Below are 26,600 nucleotides of genomic sequence, written 5' to 3' on the forward strand. Positions count from 1 at the left end.
TCAAATATCTCACACTTGAGAAGCTGGAGTCTGAGCGTTCTGAGTTGTTGCAGCCAGTGGCGGTTTTTAGCACGGGCGAACCGGGCAGCCGCCCGGGGCGGCATCACCTGGGGGGGGTGGCACGACCATGTGAAAAAAAAATCATTTGCGCTGCAAAGCGGTTTTTTATTATCTATCAAATTACTTTGTGGGGAATTGGCAAATTGGCCCCCTGTATAGAGGAACAGAGGAGCTTTTCAAAGCTTCAAAGCTAAAGTTGATCAAGTCGTACCTGAGGACAGCCATGTCTCAGGAACGGCTCACTGGTCTTGCTGTCATCAGGATCAGTCACTCAATAGGGAAGAAGATTTCATATGATGACATTATTGATGATTTTGCATCAAGGAAGGTCAGAAAGGTCAGGGTTGGGTTGGGGTGGTGTGGGTTGGGTTGGGGTGGTGTGGGTTGGTGTGGGTTGGTGTGGGTTTGGTTGGGGTGGTGTGGTGTGGGTTGGTGTGGGTTGGGGTGGTGTGGGGTGGGTTGGTGTGGGTTGGTGTGGGGTGGGTTGGGGTGGGGTGGGTTGGTGTGGGTTGGGGTGGGTTGGTGTGGGGTGGTGTGGGATGGGTTGGGGTGGGTTGGTGTGGGTTGGGTTGGGGTGGGTTGGGGTTGGTTGGGTTGGGGTGGGTTGGTGTGGGGTGGTGTGGGATGGGTTGGGGTGGTGTAGGGTGGGTTGGGGTGGGTTGGGTTGGGGTGGTGTGGGTTGGGGTGGGTTGGGTTGGTGTGGGTTGGTGTGGGTTGGTGTGGGGTGGTGTGGGATGGGTTGGGGTGGGTTGGGTTGGGGTGGTGTGGGTTGGGGTGGGTTGGGGTGGGTTGGTGTGGGGTGGTGTGGGATGGGTTGGGGTGGTGTGGGATGGGTTGGTGTGGGTTGGGTTGGGGTGGTGTGGGTTGGGGTGGGTTGGGGTGGGTTGGGTTGGTGTGGGGTGGGGTGGCACTCGGGGGGGGTCTTGCCCAGGGAGTAATTCAAAGCAGAATCGCCACTGGTTGCAGCAAACAATGAATCAGTTTGGACTTTCAGAGTCTGTTTCTGATCCATTTCCTTTAAACTGACTTTTCAGCACTAGCAGACAGTTTGATTTAAACTTGGGTGCAAGATTAATAAATTATCCCATTTATTTCAGAGGCCGGCCTGAAAAAATGCAGACTGACAGCAGAACGTCCAGATCTCTGAAATGAGAAGGACCACAGTGAGAGAGAACCTGAAGAAGAGAAGGAAAAGTGACTTCTCTCTTTGATATATAAATAAATAGAACAGATCCGACACGTGACAAAGCTACGGTAACAAGTCTACGATATCTAAAAGTGTCTCTTCTTGAAAAAGTGTCTTTCTTGGTTCAATCCACAGATCTAAACCAAAAGGTTTCAAAGTGTTGCTCTAAAAAAGGCTGTGCCGTAACAAGAGTACAAAAATACATAACTATGCAAGACAGGAGCTATTAAAAGAGTCTTTGTGAATACTGCGAGCTCCGTGCAGCGCTGTGTTGTTTGGCGGAGACGTGGGGGCGGTCCGGTGATGATCCCCTGGGCACGAGGAGCTGAAGGCGGCGCCGCAGGAACAAAACAACTATGTACAGCAGCAGTAGTGGCTTTCAGAGTAAGCAGACAGCTGATATGCAGCATTTCACATGGTGGAACTTTGAAACTGCTCCAGAAGAGCGAGCGAGGTGAGCCGGTGTTTGGAAACACCAGCAGGAGTGACCTCAGGTCTAGGAGGGCAGTTCAGATGGCGTAGTCATCCTGAGCGGCGGGACTGAAGGCGGAGCTCCGCAGGGCGTCCAGGCAGTTGACCAGGATGAGTGTGCCGGTCAGGTGCTTCCAGCGTTTGGTGATGGGGTTCTTCATCTTGTCCAGGCCCATGTGCAGCTCCTGGATCACGTCCCTGTAGCTGTCGCCGATCTGAGCGGCCCACGTGACCAGGAAGTCATACGCCGGCTTCCACATGGCCTGCAGGGACGGAGAGAGAGAGGACACCTGACTGAGAAATACAGATACACTATATAATGTCCATGGCAACAACCCATTGTTTACTGCGTGTAGTGAATGAATGAACAGTAATCTCCGTACCTCGCTGTCCACCACCCCGTTCTTGTCGCGGTGTGGAGCCTCGTACGCGTCCATCTGCTGGCGCGAAACCTTAGCGAGCCTCTCGGCCAGCTCCCTCCAGCGCCCGGCCAACTCCACAGCCGTGGTCAGGAGGACAAAGTCCATGACCAGTCTGGCCACGAGACCCTGACAATCCATCTTCAACAGAGCCTGCAGAGAAAGGACATGAGAGGACTTTAATCTCACAGTAGTAGTAGTGCAGCCTGAAATAGAGCTAGTTAGAGCTTTCCTGAATCCAGGACACACGTGGAGCCTGAACTGTAAAAAAAAAAATTCTGATACGAGCTGACTGGGAATCAGTGAACGGGGTAAGAGAGAGGACGACAGTAGACTGACAGCACGGCGTCTGAAGATGAAGGAAACTAAGCAAATTAGTGGAGTTTGTCTAAAACCACACACACAAAGAGACTAATAAATGTACATCTACAGGTTTCAGTCCACTGACTCCACCTGCTGTGATTTTCCACAGTTCCCCCGCAAATCTCAGCTTTGTGCATTTTTCAGATGCTTTCTGCTGGAAACAGAAATGAGTCTCATGTTGCTCCAGCTCAGGATTTATGTCACATCTGAAGTGTGTGTGTGTGTGTGTGAGTGTGTGTGTGTGTGTGAGCGTGTGTGTGAGTGTGTGTGTGTGTGTGAGCGTGTGTGTGAGTGTGTGTGTGTGTGAGTGTGTGTGTGTGTGTGTGAGTGAGCGTGTGAGTGTGAGTGTGTGTGAGTGTGTGTGTGTGTGTGAGCGTGTGTGTGAGTGTGTGTGTGTGTGAGTGTGTGTGTGTGTGTGTGTGTGAGTGTGTGTGAGTGTGTGTGTGTGTGTGTGTGAGTGTGTGTGTGAGTGTGTGTGTGAGTGTGTGTGTGTGTGTGAGTGTGTGTGTGTGTGTGTGTGAGTGTGTGTGTGAGTGTGTGTGTGAGTGTGTGTGTGTGAGTGTGAGTGTGTGTGTGTGTGTGGGTAGACAGCAGAACACTGAGGGGGTACAAGACACACAATGATACACAGCAGGACACAAGTGCTGTGTTCACACAATTAAAGTCTAAAGCCCTGCTAGCGTCTCTGAAAGGCAACATCCGGGTCAGTGCAGACGGACCTGAGGGTGGGTCACTAATGAACAGTAAACCTGAGGCCTTCCTGCTCCGGGTCAACGTTTAGACAACTGGACAACGTCCATCCTCAGGCTTCACCGCACGAGGCAAGAAACGAGCAAGAGAAAAGCAAAGTGCTGCTTGTTTGTTTGGGTCTAACCAGTCTGGACACGAGCCCGGCTCCTCCCATCAGCCCCTCTGTCTCCACCAATTCTGGCCTGACGACCGGTGCTGGTGGGAAAAGAAAACGCTGCAGAGACTCAGTCTGTTCCTACAGCAGGACAACCTGCAGCAGGACAATCTGCAGCAGGACAATCTGCAGCAGGACAATCTGCAGCAGGACAACCTGCAGCAGGACAATCTGCAGCAGGACAAGCTGCAGCAGGACAACCTACAGCAGGACAACCTGCAGCACGTCAGGAGGGACGTGCAAATACAGACGTGGAACAGGCGATTATCAGTGCACTGATGGACACATGATGCCATTCATGCTTCACATTCACATCCACACTAAGATTAAACGTCTGATTAAATCAGACATAAAATGAGTGGAACCAAAAACACACACACACACACACACACACACACACCTTTGACTTGCAAACTCAACAGAGTGAAGGTGAATTTAAAGCTCTGCTTCAGCTCCACGTGCAGGAATGTGTGGAACGACAGGATATGAAGGGGGGAGGAGGACGGAGGGGGCTGGGTGAAGGGGTGAGGAATGCAGATGCCATGCTCCAGCGGCCTCTTTTACTCTGAGACGAGACCACAGGATGAGATAGCAGTGGCTGTGGACCAATCACACGCCACCAAAAGTCTGAGGACGGCTCAGTCCCCAGTTTCCTTCTGAGGGACGTTTGTTTGTTTCTGGGTCTTTGTGGATGCTGAGGGGGAATGGACCGTCAGGGAGATAAACCCTTTGACAACGACAGGAAATCCCTGCCAAAATAAAGGCGACCACTTCCTGTCTTACTACGGCTTTCAGTCTGTCACCGGACAGGGGCGCTGCTTCGGAACAATAGTATGTTTTATTTTGCTCAGTACAATGAAGCTGGACTGACGTTGTCAAGCAAACGTTGTGATGCAGGATAAACATCAGATCCTTCGGTCTCTTGCTGTGACCTAAATATAAACCTCTTACATCAGGACAGCTCAGTCTGCACCTTAGTGACATCTCACACAGTAAGTCCAACACTGGACACAAAGTGACCCTAAATGACATGTCCCTCAGACTGGGCGTCTTGGCAGAGCGAATGTCAATTCAATTCAACTTTATTTATATAGCATCAAATCATAACAGAAGTCATCTCAAGGCACTTTCCATATGGAGCAGGTCTGGACCGTACTCAGACCCGACATGTCCCGTGTCGTCGTGTCCTCGGGTCCATTTCACTGGTCAGAGCTTCACCACATTTTGTGAAGCTGCACTTTGGTCTTTTCTGGGCACGTCTTCGTGGTTGGAAATGTTCTGACTGCTGTAAATTTTTGATGGCATGTTGTTAAGTATTTATCACTGAGCGTTGTGCCTGTGAGTCTGCGGCCTGATTTCAAACTAATAATTGCACTGCAGTAGATGAAGCCGGGTGCACTGTCATTACTGCAGTTTAAACAGCTTCTACGCCCGGCGACAATACTCTGCCACTGTGGTGCTGTGTTTTTCTAAAATGTCAGCAGGTCTATGTGGATGGGTTATGGGACTTTCTGAGTGTGTGTGTGTGCTTTAGTTAAATGCCACAGAGTTTGTTTCACCAGCTCAGCAATCAGGGCTCTGAAGCCCTGCAGCTCCCCCCGCTGCATAAATCATCTGCTTGTCAAAACGAGAAGAAAATTCCTGCAGACATATTTTCAGAGATAAGGTTGATGTGGAAATGAAGCAGGCGGTTCAATCATGTCACACACACACACACACACACACGCACACGCACACACACACACACACACACACACACACACACACACACACACACTCCCCCTGCTTTCACAGAAAATGCCAGAACTAAAGCCTTGGTATGACCAACAGGGAGATTTCTGATAAATGACTTGTTTCTTCCATCATCGTGTTTCTGTTTTTCCTCTCAGCTACAAAACTGACACTCAATCTCTCCACTTCAATCTCCTCTTTATTATTTTTCTATCCCATCTTCATTTTCCATCTGACTTCCTCCACCTTTCCCATCTGCAGCCTCTACACTCCATCTTAGCCGCACTGTGGCTTTGCAATTTCATTCCTTTTCCAGTTTTGCTTTAAACCTTCTTCCTCGTCTCTTTAATTTTTGGTGAACAAACCTCGAAGCTCAGAAATCGAAACCTGGGGATCCTGCGGGAGATAAACGGTTGTGGCTGCTGGTTTTGACTGTTTTGCTTACATGTGATCTCGCTTCATTCTTCATAAACTGGCTCTGAAATAACCCGAACATTCCCAAACAAGGTCAAATCTCCAGACAGTGAGTGATCTGTTGTTCAGTCAATTATTCCAAAAGTGGCAGCCTGCCACACCCAGCCACTGAAGGAGGGGAGCAGAGGAAGTGAAGGAAAAAAAGAGAAAGGAGGCGGGGCGTTGTGGAAGAAAAAAATGTTTATCTGTGCACAAAAATGGGAAAGAACAGAGCTAATCGTACATAATGGGCCTTTCCAGTTTTCAGAGTCCTGCTCCAGAAATAGGATATTATTATTCCCAGGCTCTATCTGCCACACTGATCTCACTGCAAATAACTCAGGAGGGTCAGACGCTCTGCTGCAGAGCTGAGAGAGAGCTTTGAAATGAAAATCCTCCTTTAGCACCGAGATACAACAAACGTTCCACCTCTGTGGCCTCATGCCTCAAGATTTCATGGAATCTGCAGTTACCAGTGTCTGTCTGCAACAGGGGGAGGAAGAGGAGGAGGAGGAGGAGGGGGAGGGGGAGGAGGAGGAGGAGGAGGGGGGGGGGGGGTTCCCTGGTGCTTCTCTTTCCTCAGCTGAACAGGAGGAATCCAGACTGAACCTAAAGGACAGAAGCTCAGTGGGATTGAGTCTTACTAACAGTTAGATTCATTATCGGTGTTAATTATCTTCTCAGTGAATCCTTTTGTTCGTGAAAATGCAAAACGCACCAGAGGATTTCCCACAGCTGAAGGAGACGTATTGAAATTCAAAGTGTGTTTTGTCCAACCAACAGTTCAAAGCGGCGACTCATCAGTGCAGCTTTAGCTTTACTCACGTCAGGAGGCGCACAACGTTGTCGAGGTAAAACCACTGCTCACTGCTTTCAGTGTCCGACTCATTTACAAACCATGGATACACAAAGATAACACAAAGGACCTGCTTATTTCTCAAATCACATAAACAGAGAAAAACATGTCATGTGTCATTACTGTAAACATAAAGAAGACTAACACATGAAATTCTGCAGTTAATGTAAATGCAGAAGGTTCCTAATGAAATGTACCACAGTTATTCATTTACTCATTGATTAATCTTTTAAACAGTCGAATGATGTACCATGTCCACCGCAGTGCAGTCACATGCCGACATTCAACAGAAATCATTTTCTGTTACACAACCGATTTCACCTGCCAGAGAAACAGAGGGGGTCTGGGTCAAGGAGGATTATGGGAAGGACGGGGAGGTCGTACGGACTACAGGCGCCTGCAGGTCCACAACTGGAGCTTCTGTTTCAATTCTGAACAATGAAGCAGGAAACATCTGCAGGCCTGAGATCCAACAGACACAACCTGGATCCGTTCCATCATCCGCTGACAACAACAACACAACCTCTTCACACAACAACAAGGCTCACATCAGACTGCTCTGTGAGTCCAGACTGAGCCGCACTGCATGTGATGGAGCTTCATTCACAGAAAGATGAATATGTGGAAACAGATATAACAGCTGTTCTCCTGAGCTTTCCACTCAGACCTCAGGCGTGTTACTGCCTGCTGCTCAACACAAACCTGGAAACATCAGAAATGCTAACATACTGTGTCTATGTCTTACAATGAGCAAGTAATTATTATTGGTAAACATAACTAATAATCAGCTCACACTAAGAATACAGGACAATCCTTCTTATTAAAACTGGTAACGTTTATTATGGAAAGATGAAATAATTAGAATCTATCTTGTGTGTGTCCAGTGGTGGCACTGCAGAAACATCCAGACGTCACCGAAATATTCAGGATCGAACTCCGAGGAGCAGGAACGTGCTCTGAAAGTTTCATGGCTGTCAGACGGACAGATGGAGCAACGACTGGTCAACTCTCTAATGGAGTGAAGCACAGCACACCTGATATTTCTGTGTCTCTGGCTCATAGGATCCATCTGTGGTCATTATTAACATATTCAACACACTGTACAACACTGACCCGTCTGAGAAGCAGTTCAACTGGGAAAAGAGAGAAGGTAAAGCTCCGTGTTTGAGTCAAACATACTGTCTGCGTGTACGTTCAGTGCTGATGGTCCAACAATCAAAGAGACCAGAATGGATTCAAACATTGGAGCACAGAAGCAGCTCTTTGCTGCAGCCGCAGAGCTTTTGATTTGCTTCTCTTTCTTCTAAAAATAGACTTCCGTTCATGTCAAATGACACACTGGCATATCATAAGAGATGGTCCTCTCTGACACGGAAAGAGAAGAGGGAGATAAGGATTTCATCTGACAGTCTTTAGACTCACTCAGCTCAGGCCCACACACACACACACACACACACACACACACAACCAAATCCATTTTTCAGAGGACAGAAAACAAACATCTGATGTTTGTTTTCTGTCCTCACGGCACAAACTGCATATTTGTGTCGGTTAAACAAAAAGCATTCGTGATTTCAAATTTGCTGGACAGCTGCGTGCTTTGACTGTCCCCACAGAAACCAGTAGTTTAGCTGTAATCCAGACAGAAATAACATAAAAACAGACCTATATTCAGAAATGAATTGTACAGTGCTGTCTCCCAGAAAGGGAGTCAGCCACCAGCTTTTATTATGTTCTTTTCCATAGAGCAGTTTCTCTGTCTATAAATGGTTCTAACTAGTGTTTACAACCTCACGTAAATTACAGCGTTTGTGCTCCGTGTTACTTCAGCTGTAGTACGTCCATGACCTCTGACTGAGACTCTGTGGACATCATGCTGACAGAGGGAACAGAGGGTATAAAGGCACGACGGAAAGCTTCCACTCTCTGAAAGGGTTGTAGTATTTCAAACAGGCACAGACACATGAAATAATCTGAGGATGGAGCTGAAAACTGTTGTGGTGTGTAAATAAGCTGCTGCTCTGCTAAAATCCTGATTTTATAATCACCACACACGTACGTTAAAGACAGCGGCTCCGACCCAGTGATGGTGGATCATCACTCAGTCAGTCAGCGACAGGCATTCAGGCTGGACGTGATGTGTAAGAGTTTAGAATCACTACACAAACTGCCTGAGGCAACACTGAAAATCCACATTTCTGTGACAGGAGATGCACCAAGAGCTAGAGAGAGTTGGTTTGCACATTTACAGTGAACAGAGCTCAGCATTTTGTCCACTCTGAGGAAAAGCTGAATATAGTGAAAAGAGAAGAGCGTGAGGCGTGAACAGGCCTCGTCATCTGCTGCAGACACATCTGTTCACTTCAGAAGAACGAGCACGAGAAAAATCCCAACTAATGTCAAACCGTCTGATATTCTATTTACAACACGACACAGCTCTATCATTACTGTGAGTTTACTGTCAATCTATACAGAACAAGCACCTGTGACTGTTTCTATTCATAAACTGTACATAACACAGATCAGCACAGTGTATACAAACTACACAATAACTCTGCAACTCAGACAACAGGCGCTCGTATAAGGATTATTCTGCTGCTCTCCGCTGCTCCTCAGATCCCGATTAGACCTCGATGCCTACACAGCAGTTATCGACTGCACTCCCAGCAGAATTAGCCGACTGGACCACAGCCTAAAGCCTGAAGCCTGAAGCCTGAAGCCTGAAGCAGCTGTGGGCAGATCACAGGAGAAAGGAAGAATTGTGCTCTGGGAGGGAAAACTCCTGCCAGCGGGATAGAGACTGAAACACATGGCAATTTAACATGGACGTATGAAGGACAAAACACGTGCAACTGAGACTCAGAATTTAAAACTGGAGAAAACAATTTGCATTTTTTCAAATCAATGGCTCAGTGAAAATGCTAAGTCACTGCAACAGAGAAGGATGCCAGGGCTGTAACTTACTGTCAGGAGCTCTTTCTGGAAGGACTTCCTCTCTTTGCTCTCTGTATTGTTGCAGTCCTCCTTCAGCTTCTCCAGCACCGATGCAACCCTCTCAGGTTCGCTGTCCAGCTCTGCACGGCAGAAATGCGTCAGGGGCAGGTTGACGTATCCGAGGGCGTCCGCGAAGGCTCGCCAGTTGCCGATGTTCTCCATCAGTATAGTTCTTACGGAGGCGTAGATGTACGTGAGGAACTTGCAGGGCTTCAGTATTTGCTCCAACAACAATGAAGTCGTAAGGTCGGGTCCACTGAAGTAAATGGGCTTAACTTTGCCAACCACCAGCACGTTCTTTGCATGGACGAGTCCCATTCTGCCCTGATAATATCCAATGTACCATTCTTTTGTCCACAGTTGGCCCTTCAGCTTGATTTTCTCCTCACTCAGCAGAGCTACAAAGTCTCCTTTTTTGTACTCAAGCAAGTACTGGTTTTTTGTTTGTCGGATGACAGTTTTGATTAATTTTCCAAACTTCAGGTTGTTTATCTTCCTGTCCTGGAAAACAGGGTACTTAGTGGCAATGGCAAGAGGAGACAAGACTATCTTGCCAACTTCCTTCTTCTTCAGGAAGCGTCGCTGCACCGATGTCTTTGGGCCTGCTTTAGGTGGTGGTGTTGGTGTCTGCACACAAAACTGAGCCAGTATACAATCTTGGTCGTCTTTGACCTGGATCCTTAAGGTGAAATCAGAAACATCTTCAGTGTTGCGTGAGGCAATGACATAGACGAGCCTGCTGACTTTGCCTAGTTTAACCTGGAAGCCCCGGACCACTCTGGCCTGCTCACTAGCCTTTACCTCATAGTTGGCCATGTTGGAGTAAACTCCAACACGGAGGTCCTGCGGTCTGGACAGGACAAACTGGTGTTTACCCCAGAGCTGCAGCGCGACTGGTGGAGCAGACTGCGCCTGCTTGCCAGCCTCACTCACCAGTAGCATCTTTGGGGCACAATCATGGCCAAACATAGCCACGACTGTCTTGAAGGACGGGTGAATATGTTTGGGACCGTACACTCCTAAGGTGATCTTTTTGACCACATGCTCCCAAACTGTGGAGTCTGGAGATATGGACTGGGACTGAGCCACAACACACACATACATGCACGGTTCAAGGTTATCCAGGCAGACCTGAACTGTGTCCCCGTACATGTAGGCCTGAGGAATGGGAGTGTAAGGTCCCTCTTTACAATCACTCCTGACACACAAGACTTCTGTTGTCTGCCTGCTCTCCATTTTCACCACGACTGAAACTTTCATCTCCAGGGTAACGGTGGTTTTGGTCTCCATGTTGCTGAGCTTGATTTCCACCACGGGGCTGACGGTGGTGCAGCGATCATTGTTCAGCTCTAGCGGTGGGTCGAGCAGAGCTTTGATCGAGATCTGCTGGGTGTCCCCTGCGGCTACGTGGCCCTCGGGTATGTGGATGCTGATGTTGGTGTCTGGAAGCTGGACGGCACCCCCTGAGCTGTCCAGCCGACAGACAATGTTGGTTTCCACGGGCTGCGTTTGGCCCCAGCCTGGGTTCTGACCTAGTGAATCCAAGTCATGGCAGGACCTGGCCAGCTTGCGGTGGTTAAGCCAAGCTGTCCGGAAATCCTCCCTGCTCTGGAACTGCTCTGGTGCCGGTGCTTTCAGACCTCCAAAGAAACCGGTGGAGGTCTGAGGGGCGTCAGACTGGGCCTGAAGGATGGACAGCTCAGACAAACTGTAGGACCGTTTGCTTCTAAAAAACGGGTTGTCCCTGCGCAGCGTTTGCCCCATCCCTACAGTGGGACTCAGAAGGTTCAAGTTAAAAACACCACTGCCAAAACCGTTGATGTCGGCATTGCTGCTGGTGGAGTTGGGCACTGACGGAGTGAGCGTGTCAAACAGGAGGAGGTCAACTGATTTCTCTTTACTGTTCTGGTCAAGTGAGCTCTGAGGACCCCCGTTTAGGAAAGGGTTTGTAGAGGTATGGGTTGTTGCAAAAGGATTTCCGTTCTGGAAGGTGGTTGGTTTCAGAATCACCCCTGCCCACTCTCCTAAAAGGTCCATTTCTTTGGCTGCCTCCTCATTACAGTCTCCCACAGTGTCGATCATCCCACTGTCACTGAAGGACGAGTCTCTGTAGTTGACGGGCTGCACATAAGCTGCAGGGATGTAACCCATCTCTGTGTTGTTGTGGGCGTACCACCACTCTGCTCCTGACGAGTCCAGAACGTAGAGGCGGTCCCCTTTAGAGAACTTCAGGGTGGTGAAGCTGGATGGGCAGTAGTCCTTTATGGCAACGACTTCCCTGGCAGCGCCAAAGGAAGCAGTCGCATCCAGTCGTAAGGCACTGGGAGAAGGCACTGGAAAAAACAGAATAACGTCAGGTGGAGGTGGATGATACGGCCTAAACTGCAAACCTTGATTTTCAACAAGTATCTGATTAAAGCATCTTTCACATCACTGCAGGTTCAGACTGTGTGTTGCTTTTAGATCCATGGAGGAGGCACTGCTGTCTTTTTTATACCTTCACTGGGGACTTTTAAAAAACTAAATGTATGGCTTTAGTAGACATTTATTTTTTGCACAAATATTAAAAGAACATAAAAAATTATTGAAACGTATTTATATATATATATTATATATATATATATATATATATATATATATATATAGAGAGAGAGAGAGAGAGAGAGAGAGAGAGAGAGAATAAGAATGACAGCAGTGTACATGTTACAAGGACGTTATGATTATGCATCCTAGGAAAAACACAGGCTATCCCATGCAGCTATGCACTGTCACCACCAGATGCTGAAGCTAAGTGGAGCACAGACATCCACTCAGTCTGCTTCAGCACAGACAGGAGGAAAACTGAACGTCTGCTCACTAATTCATCTGCTCCTGCTGTTTGTGTTTCCTGACAAGATGTTTCTTGAGGAGGTTTCCGCAGAGTTCAGCAAGTTAAACTTGATCCTTTTTGAAGACCATTCCAACACCACACAGTTTAATGTCTGTTTCAAACTCTTCAGCAACAATCATTTACTATCTTCCCCTTTTCGGTACTTCACAGAATTACACAACAATATTTTCTATTGATGTAATTCAGTAAAACTAGCACAACATGGACCTGCAGCATGAAGATCGTTAGCTAAAATTAACACTCGCCCATTATGTGACAACTGATTTATAACCTTCTAAGTAATATTTTAACCATCATACAAAAACAAATCCCAGAGTTATAATGTCGTATAATCATATCCAGAGGTTGTACAGAGGTACATCACCTTTTCCCACCTGTTTCAAACCCGTGAGAGGAGAACAGAGAAAAAGAAGAAATCCAGAAACGTGTCTTGAAATAACTAAAATGTTTGTAACATGAAACTACACAGGTGACTCTGTTTCTGTTAAATGCATGTTTCAGTTTGAGCAGCTGACCTTTGACATCGGTGAGACTGGCCTCTGACACTCCTTCGCTGAGATCGATGAGCGTCCCCTCGGACTTGCAGCGAGGCAGAGAAGTGTTGTTGTTGTTGGTGGCTCTGATTCGATGGGCGGCCATGTTCAGACCCGTCACTGTGCACCAGCCGCTGTGTTCAGGCTACGCTAACAGGTTTCCTTTAACTAGTGGCCGAGTCCGATGTCAACAGCCTCCCATGATCTGTGAAAGACACAAGAAATATTGGATTACATTTAATAAAACAAAGAGCTGTACTGTAGAATATCAACCTTTAAGTGTTTCTTTCTTTCTTGTTAATCCTTATTTAAGATATGCAGCCATGTTTGAGTGTGACACATCATACTCAAACATCCTTACTCCTCGTCCTCGCGCCTTCTGAAATTTGTGTTGTTGATGCTGTAACTGTGATTTTCAGGCCACTTTTAATTCACTGTTTCTCAGTTTGTTGCTTATAAGCTTTTAACGTGCTATAAACCAACATAAACTAAGCAATAAATGCCAGTATAAAGTGGATGTGCATAAATATATGTGTGATTAAAGTCTTGTAAATAACTTTGATCCTCCAGCCTCCTCTCAGGAGTTTGGATCTTCACGCACAGAATCAGACCAACAGGAGAATCAGAAAATCAATGTAAACAGAATAACAAATAATTTCACGCAGAGTTTGACTCATAAATTCAGATGTTTGATTAAAGTTCATAGATATCACTTTATTTATTCATGCCAATTTAGGCCTTGATGCATGATTTCTGGGATCGTTAACACACTGATAAACTCAGAGGATAATGAATATTTAAAAATCTGCAGTTTGTTGTCTTGTGCATAATTTAACAAACTGTAACTGTGCTTTTTCTTTAAGAAACTTCATGATTCAGCTTAGTGCATCATAAACTGGTCACATGTGGAAGTGGCAAAATAAAACAAAGGGCTGTGCTGCTCGTCTCTGCACGTTGGATTTTGTTCTTTCACCGATCAAAATGAAATGTATGTTATTTTGTTTAATATCAGTCAAAGGATTTACAAGCTTGTTGGCTTGGTAGTTAACAGGACAATAAATTCACAGTTTTATTGAAAAGTATTAATTCCTGTCAATATTCTGTCATTTTAAATGCTGGTGTGACCAGGCCTTTGTTCAACATACTACTGTAATGAACTGTCCAACAGTTCCTCCACAGGAACACTGCAGCAATTATGATTTGTTGTTTTCACCTATCACATAAACTGGCAGCAGACTGTAGAAGGGAAGTTCAACACTATGGGTTTAAATTTACCCATCATCCCTCAGCCAGACTGAGATGACGCTGCGTCGCGTCCTCACAGGTCTGTTTCAGCTGACAATGGTTCATTTTAACTAACTACGAACAAAAAGTGCAAACAGCAGATGTGGGTCAGTGGAACACGTCGGTTTGAGAGACACCAGGCTTTTTGGTTCAATCCATAATTCATAACAGTGTCAGCTCAGGGACGACACGCAGCACAGAGAGGAAGAGGCTGACGACAGTTTACTACTGACACACTTTTACAGCAGGAGACATTCAGCTGGAACCGCTCTGAGGAACACAACCACTCAGCCAACACCGTTTTATATGTTTATATCATATAATATCCTGATGCTCTTATTTACACCTCACCTGCAGCCTGTTATCGTAATCTATGGGTCTGATTTCACCTGCTGCCTCCTGACGTGCTCTGGGAGTTACGAGTCACAGCAGACTCAGGTGTTACTGATTACATTAACGATGGCTCTGTTGTAATCCAGTGAGCTGTGATGGTGAACCAGCATACCCAGTACCAGGACCCTGAGACTGCAGCAGCTAAATGGAATTCAGCCATCACGCATTTTATCATTCACACCTGTGCTTTACCTGCTGTGACACATCAGCAGGTAGACAGAGTGGGTTCAGTTCAGTGCTAATGATCAGGTGTTAGCATGCTGTCACTGCATCACTGTCTCTGTGAGCATGTTAGCATGCAGCCTCACAGAGCTGCTAGCAGTTTGTAAAATGTGTTGTTTTTTGTGTCGCTCACTCACAGAACCATGTGATGCTGCAGTCACTCGACGGTTAGCACTGTTGTTCCTCAGGCTACATATAAAACATTCAGACTCCAAGTGTTTGTTTCCAGCGGTGAAACAAGAAGTCCCCACGCAACAACTTCCCACTGTCTCCTGTTGACACTTCAGAGGAATTATTATTCCATTATGCTTTTAAAACCATTGGCAGCCCATCCACGGCTGAAGTATTATCCTAATGTGTAAAACCTGCAGGGTCAGCTGCTCCGCAGTATATGACACTCCATAAACCTGGCAGTGGCATCACAGCCTGCAGCATCAGCCTACACATGTACAGAGCCTGAGCCGTAACAGACTGGACAAAACAAGACTGCACTGACTGGTATGAACTCCTGATAAATCTGTATCCACTTGTTGGCAGGAACCAGTGCAGCGACACGCAAGAGTAAATGTTTTATAGGCTGCACTGTGTAGTTTTGGTTTGAGTTTTAACTCTTTAATAAGCAGATCTGTATGATTCCTGTCAAAAGCCGATTATCAGCAAACATATGATCAAACTTTATTACTGTCTCATGTGAGCATCAGGACCTCCCCTGGTGTGCTGCAGCAGAGGTTCATACAGGCCATGTTTACTGAATGCTCCTACTGTTCAGTGCATTGTGCTGCAGCATAAACTGATCATGAGACAGAAGATCATCAGGGTTCAGATGATCAAAAATCCAATATCATACAGACTCCAACACAAAGTGTAAAACTAAGCCTGGAACTAACAAATGTATTCATTCAAATTCTTTTTGTCTGTAAAATGTCAGAAACGCTCACAATTATTTCCTTACACGTCCACTTCCTGCTCAGCAGCAAACAGCAGACAGACTCAGTCAGAGCAGCTGGTGAACACAGGAGCATTTAGCAGCTGAAGAGCCTGATGTTTCCCTCAGGAGCTGGAGGAGACCAAACTCAGAGCTAAAAGAGAGGGACAGCTGGACTGAGAGAGGACTCAGAGACTTCTCGTTGTTCCAAAGTTCCAAAACTTTCCTTTAGGCAGATTTTAGCTTTTATTGTCCATGTTGTTGTAACAGCCTGACAAGGATCTGAGAGGAGCCGAAAGTGCTGACAGCTTCATACACAAATTCAAAATTCATTTTAGCCATGCGTTAGTTTAGAACAATTTACAGTCCTGATTTGATTTTCATCTTCTGTTTTTATTGTTCTTTACCTTTATTTTATTTCCCCTATTATTTTTATTCACATTTGAATCTTCTAACATCTGTAGTTCATTACTAATCGACTGTTTTACTGTTTTTATTTCTGCTGTCTCTGAGCAGATGTAGCCTGTGTGAAGGTGCAGTATAAATAGTTTGATTGGTACAGATTCAGCAGCGTATTCATCTATCAGCAACTCGGATCTAAAAATATTTGTATCACAGTCAGTAATCCATGCTCGTCAGACCCTGAAGACAACTCTGTCGTTGTAAATTCCATCCTAATGTGAGCGCGCTCTGCAACCTCGACGGCCTGATGTCTGGATCTCATCTCTTTGAAGCAGGGGGAGGTGGGGGAGGTGTGAGGGAGAGGAGGTGAGGCGAGGTCAGACGTAAACTCTGGGTGGTCTGCAGCAGCAGCTATCTAAACCTCAGCCTGACCACCCTGCACTTGTTTAACTCCCGCCAGAGAACAATTGTGGGTGGGGACGGCTCCGCATGTAAATCTGAGGAAGGACAACAATGAGGAATCTCTGCCATGCAAATCACCACATGCTGCCTGGAAGTAAGACGCTTGGAGAGGCTGTAATGAGGCTCTCCAGCTCCTCTGCTGACAGCGTGTCAGAAAAGCTCCCTCTGCACTTCTCTAATAACATTTCTGCAGTTTAACCACTCGGCCTTTAGCACAGACTTGTATAATGTGTGGAATTAACATTTAACTATATTTGTCTCTTGGCTCTAATGTCGGGACTTTCCTCAGAACCTCAACCACACAGAAACAAGATGGAACTGCTGGTTCATACTGTTCACGTTGGTGTATCAGTCTCAGAAATGAGTCTGCAGTGTGTGTCTGCAGTGTGTGTCTGCAGTGTGTGTCCGCAGTGTGTCTCTGCAGTGTGTGTCTGCAGTGTGTGTCTTGATCCTCATATGTATTTAAAGGAGCATCAAGCAAATAATAGGAGGAGACATATTAACAGAAGATGATTCCTCTGTTCATTCCACTGGATTTACTAAGGTCAGGCCATCTGAGGCTGTCACTTCTGTGGTAATGGGATTTTCATACTGTAAGTAAAGCAAAGCTGAAGTAGCAGAGATAAATTTGCATTAAGTGTTTAAATACAACTGAAACCTGATAATCAGAATGAAGACATGAGGAAATTATGAATGCATGAATGCATGAATGAATGTAATGAACGCAGTGAGTGATGAATAAAAGAAGAGTGGACGGGGAAACATGGTTTGAGTTTGTCAAACTTGAATCTGAACTTGATCACCAGAGACGTGAAATCACAACAGACTGCATCAATACGAACATCCACATGAGCTCCATCTCCACCTGCTCTGTCTCTGCTGGACCTGCTCTGTCTCTGCTGGTCCTGCTCTGTCTCTGCTGGTCCTGCTCTGTCTCTGCTGGACCTGCTCTGTCTCTGCTGGTCCTGCTCCGTCTCTGCTGGACCTGCTCCGTCTCTGCTGGACCTGCTCCGTCTCTGCTGGTCCTGCTCTGTCTCTGCTGGACCTGCTCCGTCTCTGCTGGTCCTGCTCTGTCTCTGCTGGACCTGCTCCGTCTCTGCTGGTCCTGCTCTGTCTCTGCTGGTCCTGCTCTGTCCACATGTAGGTCAGTGTGTTGTCGTCTGTATTTCCGTTTAGCTGTCATGAGAGAAACTATTTGTCTAAATAAACCCAGTCCCTGTGCTGAGGTCTGGTCTTTGTCACCAGCTCCTACAGTGAGAATCCATAGTTTCTCAACCTTCGGCCTGTTTCTTGGAGGAAGGCGAGCACCCGGTGTGCCCTACCAGCTGATCAAAGACGCTTTGTGTTTTCCCTGTGAATCTGTAATAAAACACCATTTGGCACCAGCTGTTTCCTGGGGGACATCCACTCCACAGGAAGTGAGCTGCTGAATAAAAGGAGTGGCATGGGTGACAGCTTCATAGAGCACGTCTTCTGAGGGGACCGTGAAGGAACAGTGAGTGATTATATTTCTATTTTTTATAGACGGGCTGGTCTCCCACGGCCGCTGCAGTGAACTGAAGTGTGGAAATGGGCTTAAGGTGCCTCAGCAGGGTCAACACGCTGCCGCTCCTCCTGCCCGCTCACAATGACCACCCCACAGTCCAGACAGGAAATGAGAGCAGAGGTTGGAGAAGAGCAGACGTGATTATAATTTCATATTCATAGCTTTGCTTTGTGTTGGTGAATCCTGTCAGTCTGCCTCCCTGCTCCTCTTCCCGCCGCAGGCAGCCTGAGGCTGTCGGAGCTTTAACAGGGCTGACAGCGGATCAGTGCCACTAAACAACTCTGCAGAGACGAGCAGCAAACAAAAGATATGACCACATTAACTTCTCCCAGCCTGCACAACAGTCCACTGCACCCAGGTTTACTGGAGGAACTGGAGCCTGTTAGTGCTGTGTGCAAATAATTTTTTTTTTTTTTTGCTTCTTTCTCCAACTGTAGATTTATCGGAAGCGTTTGGTGACTTTAAAAGTCAGATGCCAAACAGCAGCAGGAACAGTTAGTCATGTGTGGACCGTGTACAGGTCTGACATCTTCACACAGTATGAACTGAGTGTGAGAAGCCCAGTGAGACATGCGTCACTGGAGAGTTCAGGGTTTTAGAGGAAAGATTTGGTTTTTTACTGTTGTGTGTATGAATCTGACTTTTTAACAAACATTTACCAGCATCAGAAAACATAAATAAGTCAGACGTAGCTGTGATCTTGTGTGTTTACATTAAAAGTCATCATGAGTTTCTGCTGCTGCCTGCATTAACAGGACAGTATGGACGTACATTCTGTGTGGAGAAGACAGGAGAGGACATTAATGAGGCCTGAGCAATAAAACTGGTCACTGTACAAGGTCAAAGACACAATGATGTTCACCCCGCAGCAATAAAAGCATCTCATGACAAAAAGGCCGACTCCATATTACGCCTCAGCACGGGCCGAGTCTCTGCTGTGAGTTTAAGGACGACTGCTCCTGAGCAGGAAGTGGCTGAGGAGGAAATGCCTTTGTGATGAGAGGCAGCCAGATCTCTGCTGACTCTCCCTGCCTGCCACATTTCCTTCAAAGCACCGCCTCCAACGCATTGTTCTCATCTGCTCACTCTCAGGACAGAAGGACACAGAAGACTCAGCAGCACCAGATATCAGAGTTAACGTATGGACACCATCTGCACACAGGAAGGGACGAAACTCAAAGAGTAAAACACAGACTGCCTCCTTAACATTACTTCAGTGAGTCTGGCATCTTGTTGCACACTGGACCACAAACTCTCATATTTAGTAAAACTTTTTAAAATTGGATCTTGTTAGTTTTTTTATCCACAGCACTGGGAAAACAGCACCTGTACGTTTATCAATGGCTGATATCTGACGCCTAACCTACGCCGTCCGTACCCACGGCGCGACTTCCTCTAAGTATAAATCCAAAAGTTTCAAAGCATAAATAAAAAATCAGCCTTGAGGAACGAGATGCACCGAACATGTTTGTTTGGACACATCCAGCGTTTCCCTCTGAGAAAGAGTATAAACAGCACTGTGTTTGTTCATGAGAAGACGCCGCCGGGCACCTTTAAATAGCACTTTATATAATACTGTGACAACAACACGAACCCAGGAAGTTTATATTACTGCACAATATAGACAGACACACCTAATACAACCACACACACTGTAGACGGTCACTTCTACAAACCACAGCTCAGCTGAGTCGTTTTCTAAAATTCATTTAATTACTTAAATAAAAAAGGAGCAGATAAAAAATGTGTTTAAATCAAAAGGGTCTAATATCTGGTTGTGATGTGATTCTGTTTTAGATTTTGAAACGAAAACAAGTCAAACTTTCTTTGTGCTTTCTCACCACATGCTGCCTGAACAGAAGTGAAACTGATCCCAGCTCTGCTTCACGTTCAGAGCCACAGACACGCAGTCGTCTGGGTTCCTTTCCAGCGAGGCAGAAATTTAGCAGCTGACGAGCGCCGGCCGAACGAGCTCTCGGCCCTGGAATTAACTCATCAGATAATGAGAGAAACCCAGGTGCCGTGTTCTCAGGCGGCAGCTCGCTGAGAGATGTAAGAACACAAACAGTCTCGTACTGAGTCAACACTGCTGAGGCCTTGAGTGTTAGGAAACAAAGCCCCAGTATCTGAGGTGGTGGAGCGAGGCGGCGCCACGCTGCAGAGCGCACAGTCACTGTCAGAGAGTCGCACTTCAACATCACAACCACGCTCTTATACACCATCACTGAATATTTCCAACAGCAACAACAACAAACAAAAGTTATATTTATGTGTGTGTGTGTGTGTGTGTGTGTGTGTGCGTTAGCATTAGCCCTTTCTGAACACTGTGAAACCTGTATTTTTTTTAACCTGTGTTTATTTGTTGGCAGGTTTTTCTTGCTCCCTTCATCGCACCACCAGAGGTCAAAACCTCCACATTCATGTCATCATTGAGCGTATCTGTGTTTAAATTAAGGTGAATAACACTCAGATATACTCAGTTTATAATCAGCTGGTTTCCACTGCGGGAACATTCGCATTAATCAGAGAACTGTCTCTGAAACTCAGGAACTTGGTGTTTGAGTTAAACAGTGTTTTCAGTTCGCTCACAGGCTTCGTGCCGCTGCAGCCTCCACGTTACTCTCTCACCATTCACTTCAGTCCTGTGTGGTGTTCATATGCGAAAGGCCTGACACACACCTGGAGGTTCCCACAGCCTGTTCACGGCTTCACACAGTGAGCCGCGATGAGAGCCAACGGAATCAATCTCTGTCGGCTTGATGATGAGAAAATATGAGGGAAACAAAACTTAGTTTGCTCATTTTCTCATGGTGGTTACTCTCTGCTGTAGGACGGACTGTCGTTGGAGACAGATTCCTTCACAGAGAGGACGTATCACATCACTGCAGCCAGAGCTCCTGATGCCTGAGGTCCATACAGCCTGAAAACCATCTGCCTGATCTGAGACAAACCCACCAACATGGACACTAAGAACTTTCAGAGCAGTTTTTCTTTTTGTGAGACGCACTGTGTGTTTGACTTACAAACTCTGCTCGGAGCAGTAGCTGCTGACTGGGGGCGATCTGCCGTGCATGTTAAAACATTTGAGCTGCAAACATTTGCTTAAGTACATATTTACAAATGTTTATGTTCAGTATTCTACAGTTGTAGACACCAGTTTAGTTGGTTTGTTTTCCTGCTCTGTGCGGCTCTGTCAGAGCTGCAGCCATCTTTCATCCCTTTACTTCACAATATAAACACACCAAGGTGGAATGGCTGCAGGGATAAAGTGGGGAGGAATGTGAGGAATGCCGAGCTCCAGATGAAATCATGCATTATTCAAGTGAAGACGAGAAAAAGTGTGAAACTCATCGTTCTCTCCACGACAAAGAGAAGGTTAGAGATCATGTTAAAGTGTCACTCTGGCCTTTTATCAGGAAATTCACTGGGCGGCTTTCGTTGTTGCCAGTCTTGTCACGGACCTGAAAACAATGAATGCCTTTACACACACACCCCAATCCCACAACCCCACCACCCATCAAGACACACACACACACACACACTCCCTTCTTTAACATGACTAGCTTGCAGCCATGTTAATACTTCTCAAAGTACAGCTGAGGCTCTGACAGGAACCAAGAATGTCTCCAAAAAAAAAAAAAAAATTCCAATCAACCCGACAGCTGCTTTACTTCAGTTTGGATCGAACACGTTGGTCTGACGCTTTAACGCTGTTTTCCTTTCTCCGTGTATCTTTACGTACAGCCCCTGAGCCACAGCTGGCCTGTTTAATATGCTGCTGCAGTTTGACAGTTACACTCTGTCATGGAGCTTCCCATTCAAACACTGGATGCAAAGCTCACTGATAAACGGTGTGTTTCCGTCCTGATAACAGGTGGAGATGACTCGCTGGCATCAGTGAACACCCACTCCGCTCCAGCTGATGCCAAGCATGAAGGATTCAGGCTGTTAGGAAACGACTTAGCTCAACGATGACTCACCCCTGGTACAATGGCCTCAGCCCCTGACAAGTAAAGCAGACAAGGGTGGCCCTGGGCCCGGCGTTAGGAAGGGTGGGGGCAGCCACAGTCATGCCCTCACTGTCATAACTCGTGCTGTAATCAGCTGGAGCTGAGCTTCAGCGACACCAGGAGACGCACGTTCACCCTGGATGGGGGGAGGTGGGGGAGCGCTTATCTGGAATCACATGCATTCATTCAAACAATGAAGTCTATTCAGGTCCAGCTGCAACCAAAGATCTGGTCATCGATGATGGAGGGATGGTTCTGCTCAAACAGAATCATTCACTCAGGTACACTTTCCAGTTTCACACCATCAGTGTTCAGGTTCTTCAAACACTGACCTGTTACTGGTGCATTTACAGTTTAGTTCAGAACAAATGATAAACTTTTCAGGGAAAGGAGAGAAAAGTGGACACTGTTATCAAACCCCCAACAAATGCACCACTTCCTGCTGCTGCGTAACGATTATTAAAAGCTACAGTCAACAGCTGTTTGGGAAAATAAACACATGAACCTGTATATTTGAGTTTCTCCTGAATGATAAACACTTACCTCCGTCACACGGAGGAGAAAAGTCAGGAGTCGTTGCTGGTTGGTTGTTTTTTTTGGTCTTTTCATTGCAGTTGTTGACGATAAGAAAAATACTAAATATTAGCAGGTTCATCCTTTCAGTTAAACCTCCTTAAAGAAAAGGTTCAGCGTTTTTGGAAATGCACTTATTTGTTTTTGTTGCTGAGAGTTAGATGAGAAGATTAATGCCACTCTCATCTTAAATATGGGGCTGGATCCAGGATGTAATTAGCTTAGCTTAGCATAAAGCCTGGGAGCAGGGGAAACAGTTAGTCTGGCTCCAAAGTTCAAAAACACCCCATCGTCTGTGGTGTGGTTAATGTTTTGGATCTGATGGAGTCCTCGATGACGCAAACGAACAAACGCTGCGCCTCCCTCTACAGGAAAACTCTGCTCCACGGCAACGTTTCATCCAAAACTGTGAGATCTGGTTGAAAGCTCCAGGGAAGGAAAAAAGGCAGTGGACCTTGACTCAGGGTTTTTCTGTCTATTTGCTCTTTCATGGGTCAAGAATGAACTTCCATGTTCTATTTTTAGTATTTTATCAACTGAGCCGCAGAGTCGCCGTGATGGATTACACGTCTCGGATTTGAATGGATTTTCATATTGTCAACAACTGAATGGGAACCAGACTCAACTATGTAAAACACTGTGTTTGCTTTGGAACATGGTCAGCAGGGCTGCAGCTGACCACTATTTTCATTATCAATTAATCTGCCAGTTATTTTCTGATTAATCATTTTGTTTATAAACTGACGAAGCTGGTGTCTTCAGATGTCTTCGTCGTCAAACGTCCAAAACCCACAGACACTCAGTTTCAGACACTCAGATTCAGAGACTCAGATTCAGAGACTCAGTTTCAGAGACTCAGTTTCAGAGACTCAGTTTCAGAGACTCAGATTCAGAGACTCAGATTCAGAGACTCAGTTTGCTTTTTCTTTAACAGTCCGTGTTTGTGTTGGTTCATGTACGTTGGCTCCTTCATGTAAACTGAGTGAGTCACGATCTCAGTATCTGATCCTAATGTGCACATGCACTGACTGCTGCAGCAGTGAGACACAAACACATGCTGTTCATGTATTATTCCAGATGAAAATGACATGAAGAATAAACAACAGTCAGTGGCAGCGATGCCACAACCAAAATTAACAAACAAACCAAGCTGTTTGTGCAGCAGCAGAAAAAAATCCATCCTCTTCTCATATGAAAACGCTCCTGCTGCCAGACGAACAAGCGTCTCCTTCAGCGGTGACGCACAGTGGGACACTGAGCTAAATGCTAATGCTAACACACGCGCAGTGATGCTAGCATGCTGATGTTTAACAGGTATAGGTTTACCATGGTCATCACCTCAGCACAGCTGAGGCTGATGGGAGAACTGGTCAAATGAAGGACGCTAAATGAAAAGTCAGAGGATCGCTGAAGTTATTACGGTTCATCCTCAGAGGAACACGAATGTGTGAAGATCATGTTTCACGGTGATCCACCCAATAATTAACCAAAGTGGTGAACTGAGCAGGAAGTCAAGCAGTCAGACCGTCACACAGGTTGTCATCACGCTCCCACTTTAACCTGAAATGTGCATAATAATCAGTCACTGCAGGGAAACTGTGCTCACAGAGAACAGAGGGTCAGAGCTGAAGCAGGAAGTCAGCGTGCAAACTGTGATGGATGTTCACAAAAGACTTATCTTTAAACTCTGACGCTCACCTTTATTTTTCTCTCACACATAATTTGGTTTGGCTCAGAGGTCTGAACACTGTTGGACAGACACAAAACCACAAACAGGAGTCAGGACATTTTCCAAATGAGCGTAATCTTCCTCTGAAAGTGGCCTGAGTGTGCCAGCTTCACTGGGTGGAGCAAACCAGCAGGCTGCTGTCAGATACCAGTTGAACCACTTAGCGTGGTATGTGTGGAGACCAGCAGGTCAGCTCAGAGAGAAGAGGACAGAGTCAGGAGACTCGGCTGCAGGGAAACAGCTGAGGATGCTTCGTGTTACCGGGTGATTCACACCTAGTTATGACCCATAATGCACTCTGATCTCAGACTCTATCACTTACATTTACTCTAAGTCATAATTATTCTGAGCTGAGCCTGATAAACACATCAGCAAATCATTTACCTTATTTTTCTTCATTCTAAATAACATTGTTAACGTCTAACTTTTTTACTGCCTTAATTCAACTTTAATGTTTTTGTAGTATCTGTTTTTACTTATAATTGTTAAACAGTTTAAAGTACTTTACTTTTCATCTCAAACTTTTAACTTGAGGCTACTGTTCAACTGTAGTAAAATATAACACCTCAGTACACAGATCTTTATTATTAATAATAATAATAATAATAATGATAATAATATTTAATATCCTGTGTTTTTAAAGCCAAAAACGTGAAATAACGAGCGTAGACTATAAAACTATGTAATTATGAGAATAAGCTGCAAATAACTGATCTTATCTACGAGCTTATCTATTGATCAACACATTATTTTCATTTTAATAATCAGTGAATCGGTTTGTAAACGGTAAAGTTTCCCGGAGCTCAGTGTGATGTCTCCGCATGTCTCCGCATGTCCCAGAGATGTTCGGTTCACTATCACTGAAGCCTGAAACTGACTAATATTCACATGTGTTTAATTTCCAGTTAATCGACTGGTCCATGAACTAATCATTTCCGCTCTGACCTTCATCATTCCTCCTCCTCCTCCTCTGTGTGTTTCTTTTGGCTGCACACACACACACACGCACGCACACGCACACACTCACACGCACACACACACACACACAGCTCGGACTGAAACGGGTCAGGGAACGGGCTCCGTGGCCCCCGTTCCCTGAGCACATCAGCCGGTAGCTGCTGTGGAGGAAGGTGGAGATAAAGGTGGAGATGAAGGTGACGGTGACGTTAGATCCTCACCTGAAACCAGGGAACCTGTTTTATTTCACGCCACAGCAACCGGTGTCAGCCCCGGTCCCCCCCTCCGCCACAGACAGACCTCCGTCCGTTACTAACCGGAGTAACGGAGCGGCCGTCACAGCGTCACCGAGCCTCGGTTCTCTCTCGGTCTCAAACTCTGACTTTCTCAGATCTCCGACTTTTCACAACATCAGCAGAAGCAAAGCGAAGCAGCTTTTAAGCAGAAACAGACGTTACCGTAGTTTTACTGCAGGTACGACACAGTTCCGCCCAAAGAAAGACTCCAACAACCGGAGAGACCAAACCCAGCGGAGACCCCCGCCTCTCACCCTCAGACACGGAGTCCACAATCCACATCAGACCACTTTGGCGTCGATTAACCGACATTTTCTCACCAAACAGCCGCAAAATAGGTTTGACGGCGGCGACAGAGTGAAAAAGTTGCAGGCTTCAGGATGAAACCCGGCGGGAACACTTTTCCATGTCGGCAGGAAAACAGACACAGAGGAAGGCGAAGGCGACAGGAAGGCGGCGGCTCACCTGGCGGAGCACACAGCCTGGTTTTGTCCCATGAAGAGAGCGACGATGGCGCTGTTCCCGTCGAGCTCCCTCCCCGGCGGACGTGCTGGATGTGTGTGGATCCACCGCGTCCTCCTGGAGGAGAGCTGCCGAGCTCCGGCTGATGTCACCGGGACAGGGAGGGGCCTCCCCGGGACACATTTCCATAAGGACATGATGTCACTTCGCTGTTCAAACGGCTGTGTCCACGCACAGATGAGGTCTGAAGACAGGGAAGAGCGTTTTATTTTCACCGGTGAATGTTAAAGGATCTGTGGCTCCAGACTGTGAAACAAGGCAACAGCTCCCCCACAAAACTACACTAACACAAAGAGTTTGGATCAACACACAATGTGAGAGGATGCACACAGTTTCACACTGAGAGCACAGAGCTCAGCTCAGCTGTTTCCAGTGTGTCATGTTGTTTATTCTTCTGCTTCTTTATACTTTTCACTCCA

The 26,600-nt window shown here is 46.3% G+C and overlaps 1 protein-coding gene across 1 annotated transcript; it reads right to left on the reverse strand.

The window, feature by feature from the left end:
• Window positions 1-1,157: 1,157 nt before the first annotated feature.
• LOC121194099 (SH3 domain-binding protein 4) lies at window positions 1,158-26,230 on the reverse strand. Its single transcript, XM_041056704.1, has 5 exons — window positions 26,125-26,230; window positions 12,843-13,065; window positions 9,408-11,770; window positions 2,101-2,289; window positions 1,158-1,980 (listed from the first exon to the last, which is right to left on the reverse strand). Exons 2-5 carry the CDS (start codon window positions 12,964-12,966, stop codon window positions 1,756-1,758), a joined length of 2,901 nt encoding a protein of 966 aa, XP_040912638.1. The 5' UTR covers window positions 12,967-13,065; window positions 26,125-26,230; the 3' UTR covers window positions 1,158-1,755.
• Window positions 26,231-26,600: the final 370 nt, after the last annotated feature.

This window comes from Toxotes jaculatrix, chromosome 15, assembly GCF_017976425.1.
Source record: "Toxotes jaculatrix isolate fToxJac2 chromosome 15, fToxJac2.pri, whole genome shotgun sequence".
NCBI lineage: Eukaryota > Metazoa > Chordata > Actinopteri > Toxotidae > Toxotes > Toxotes jaculatrix.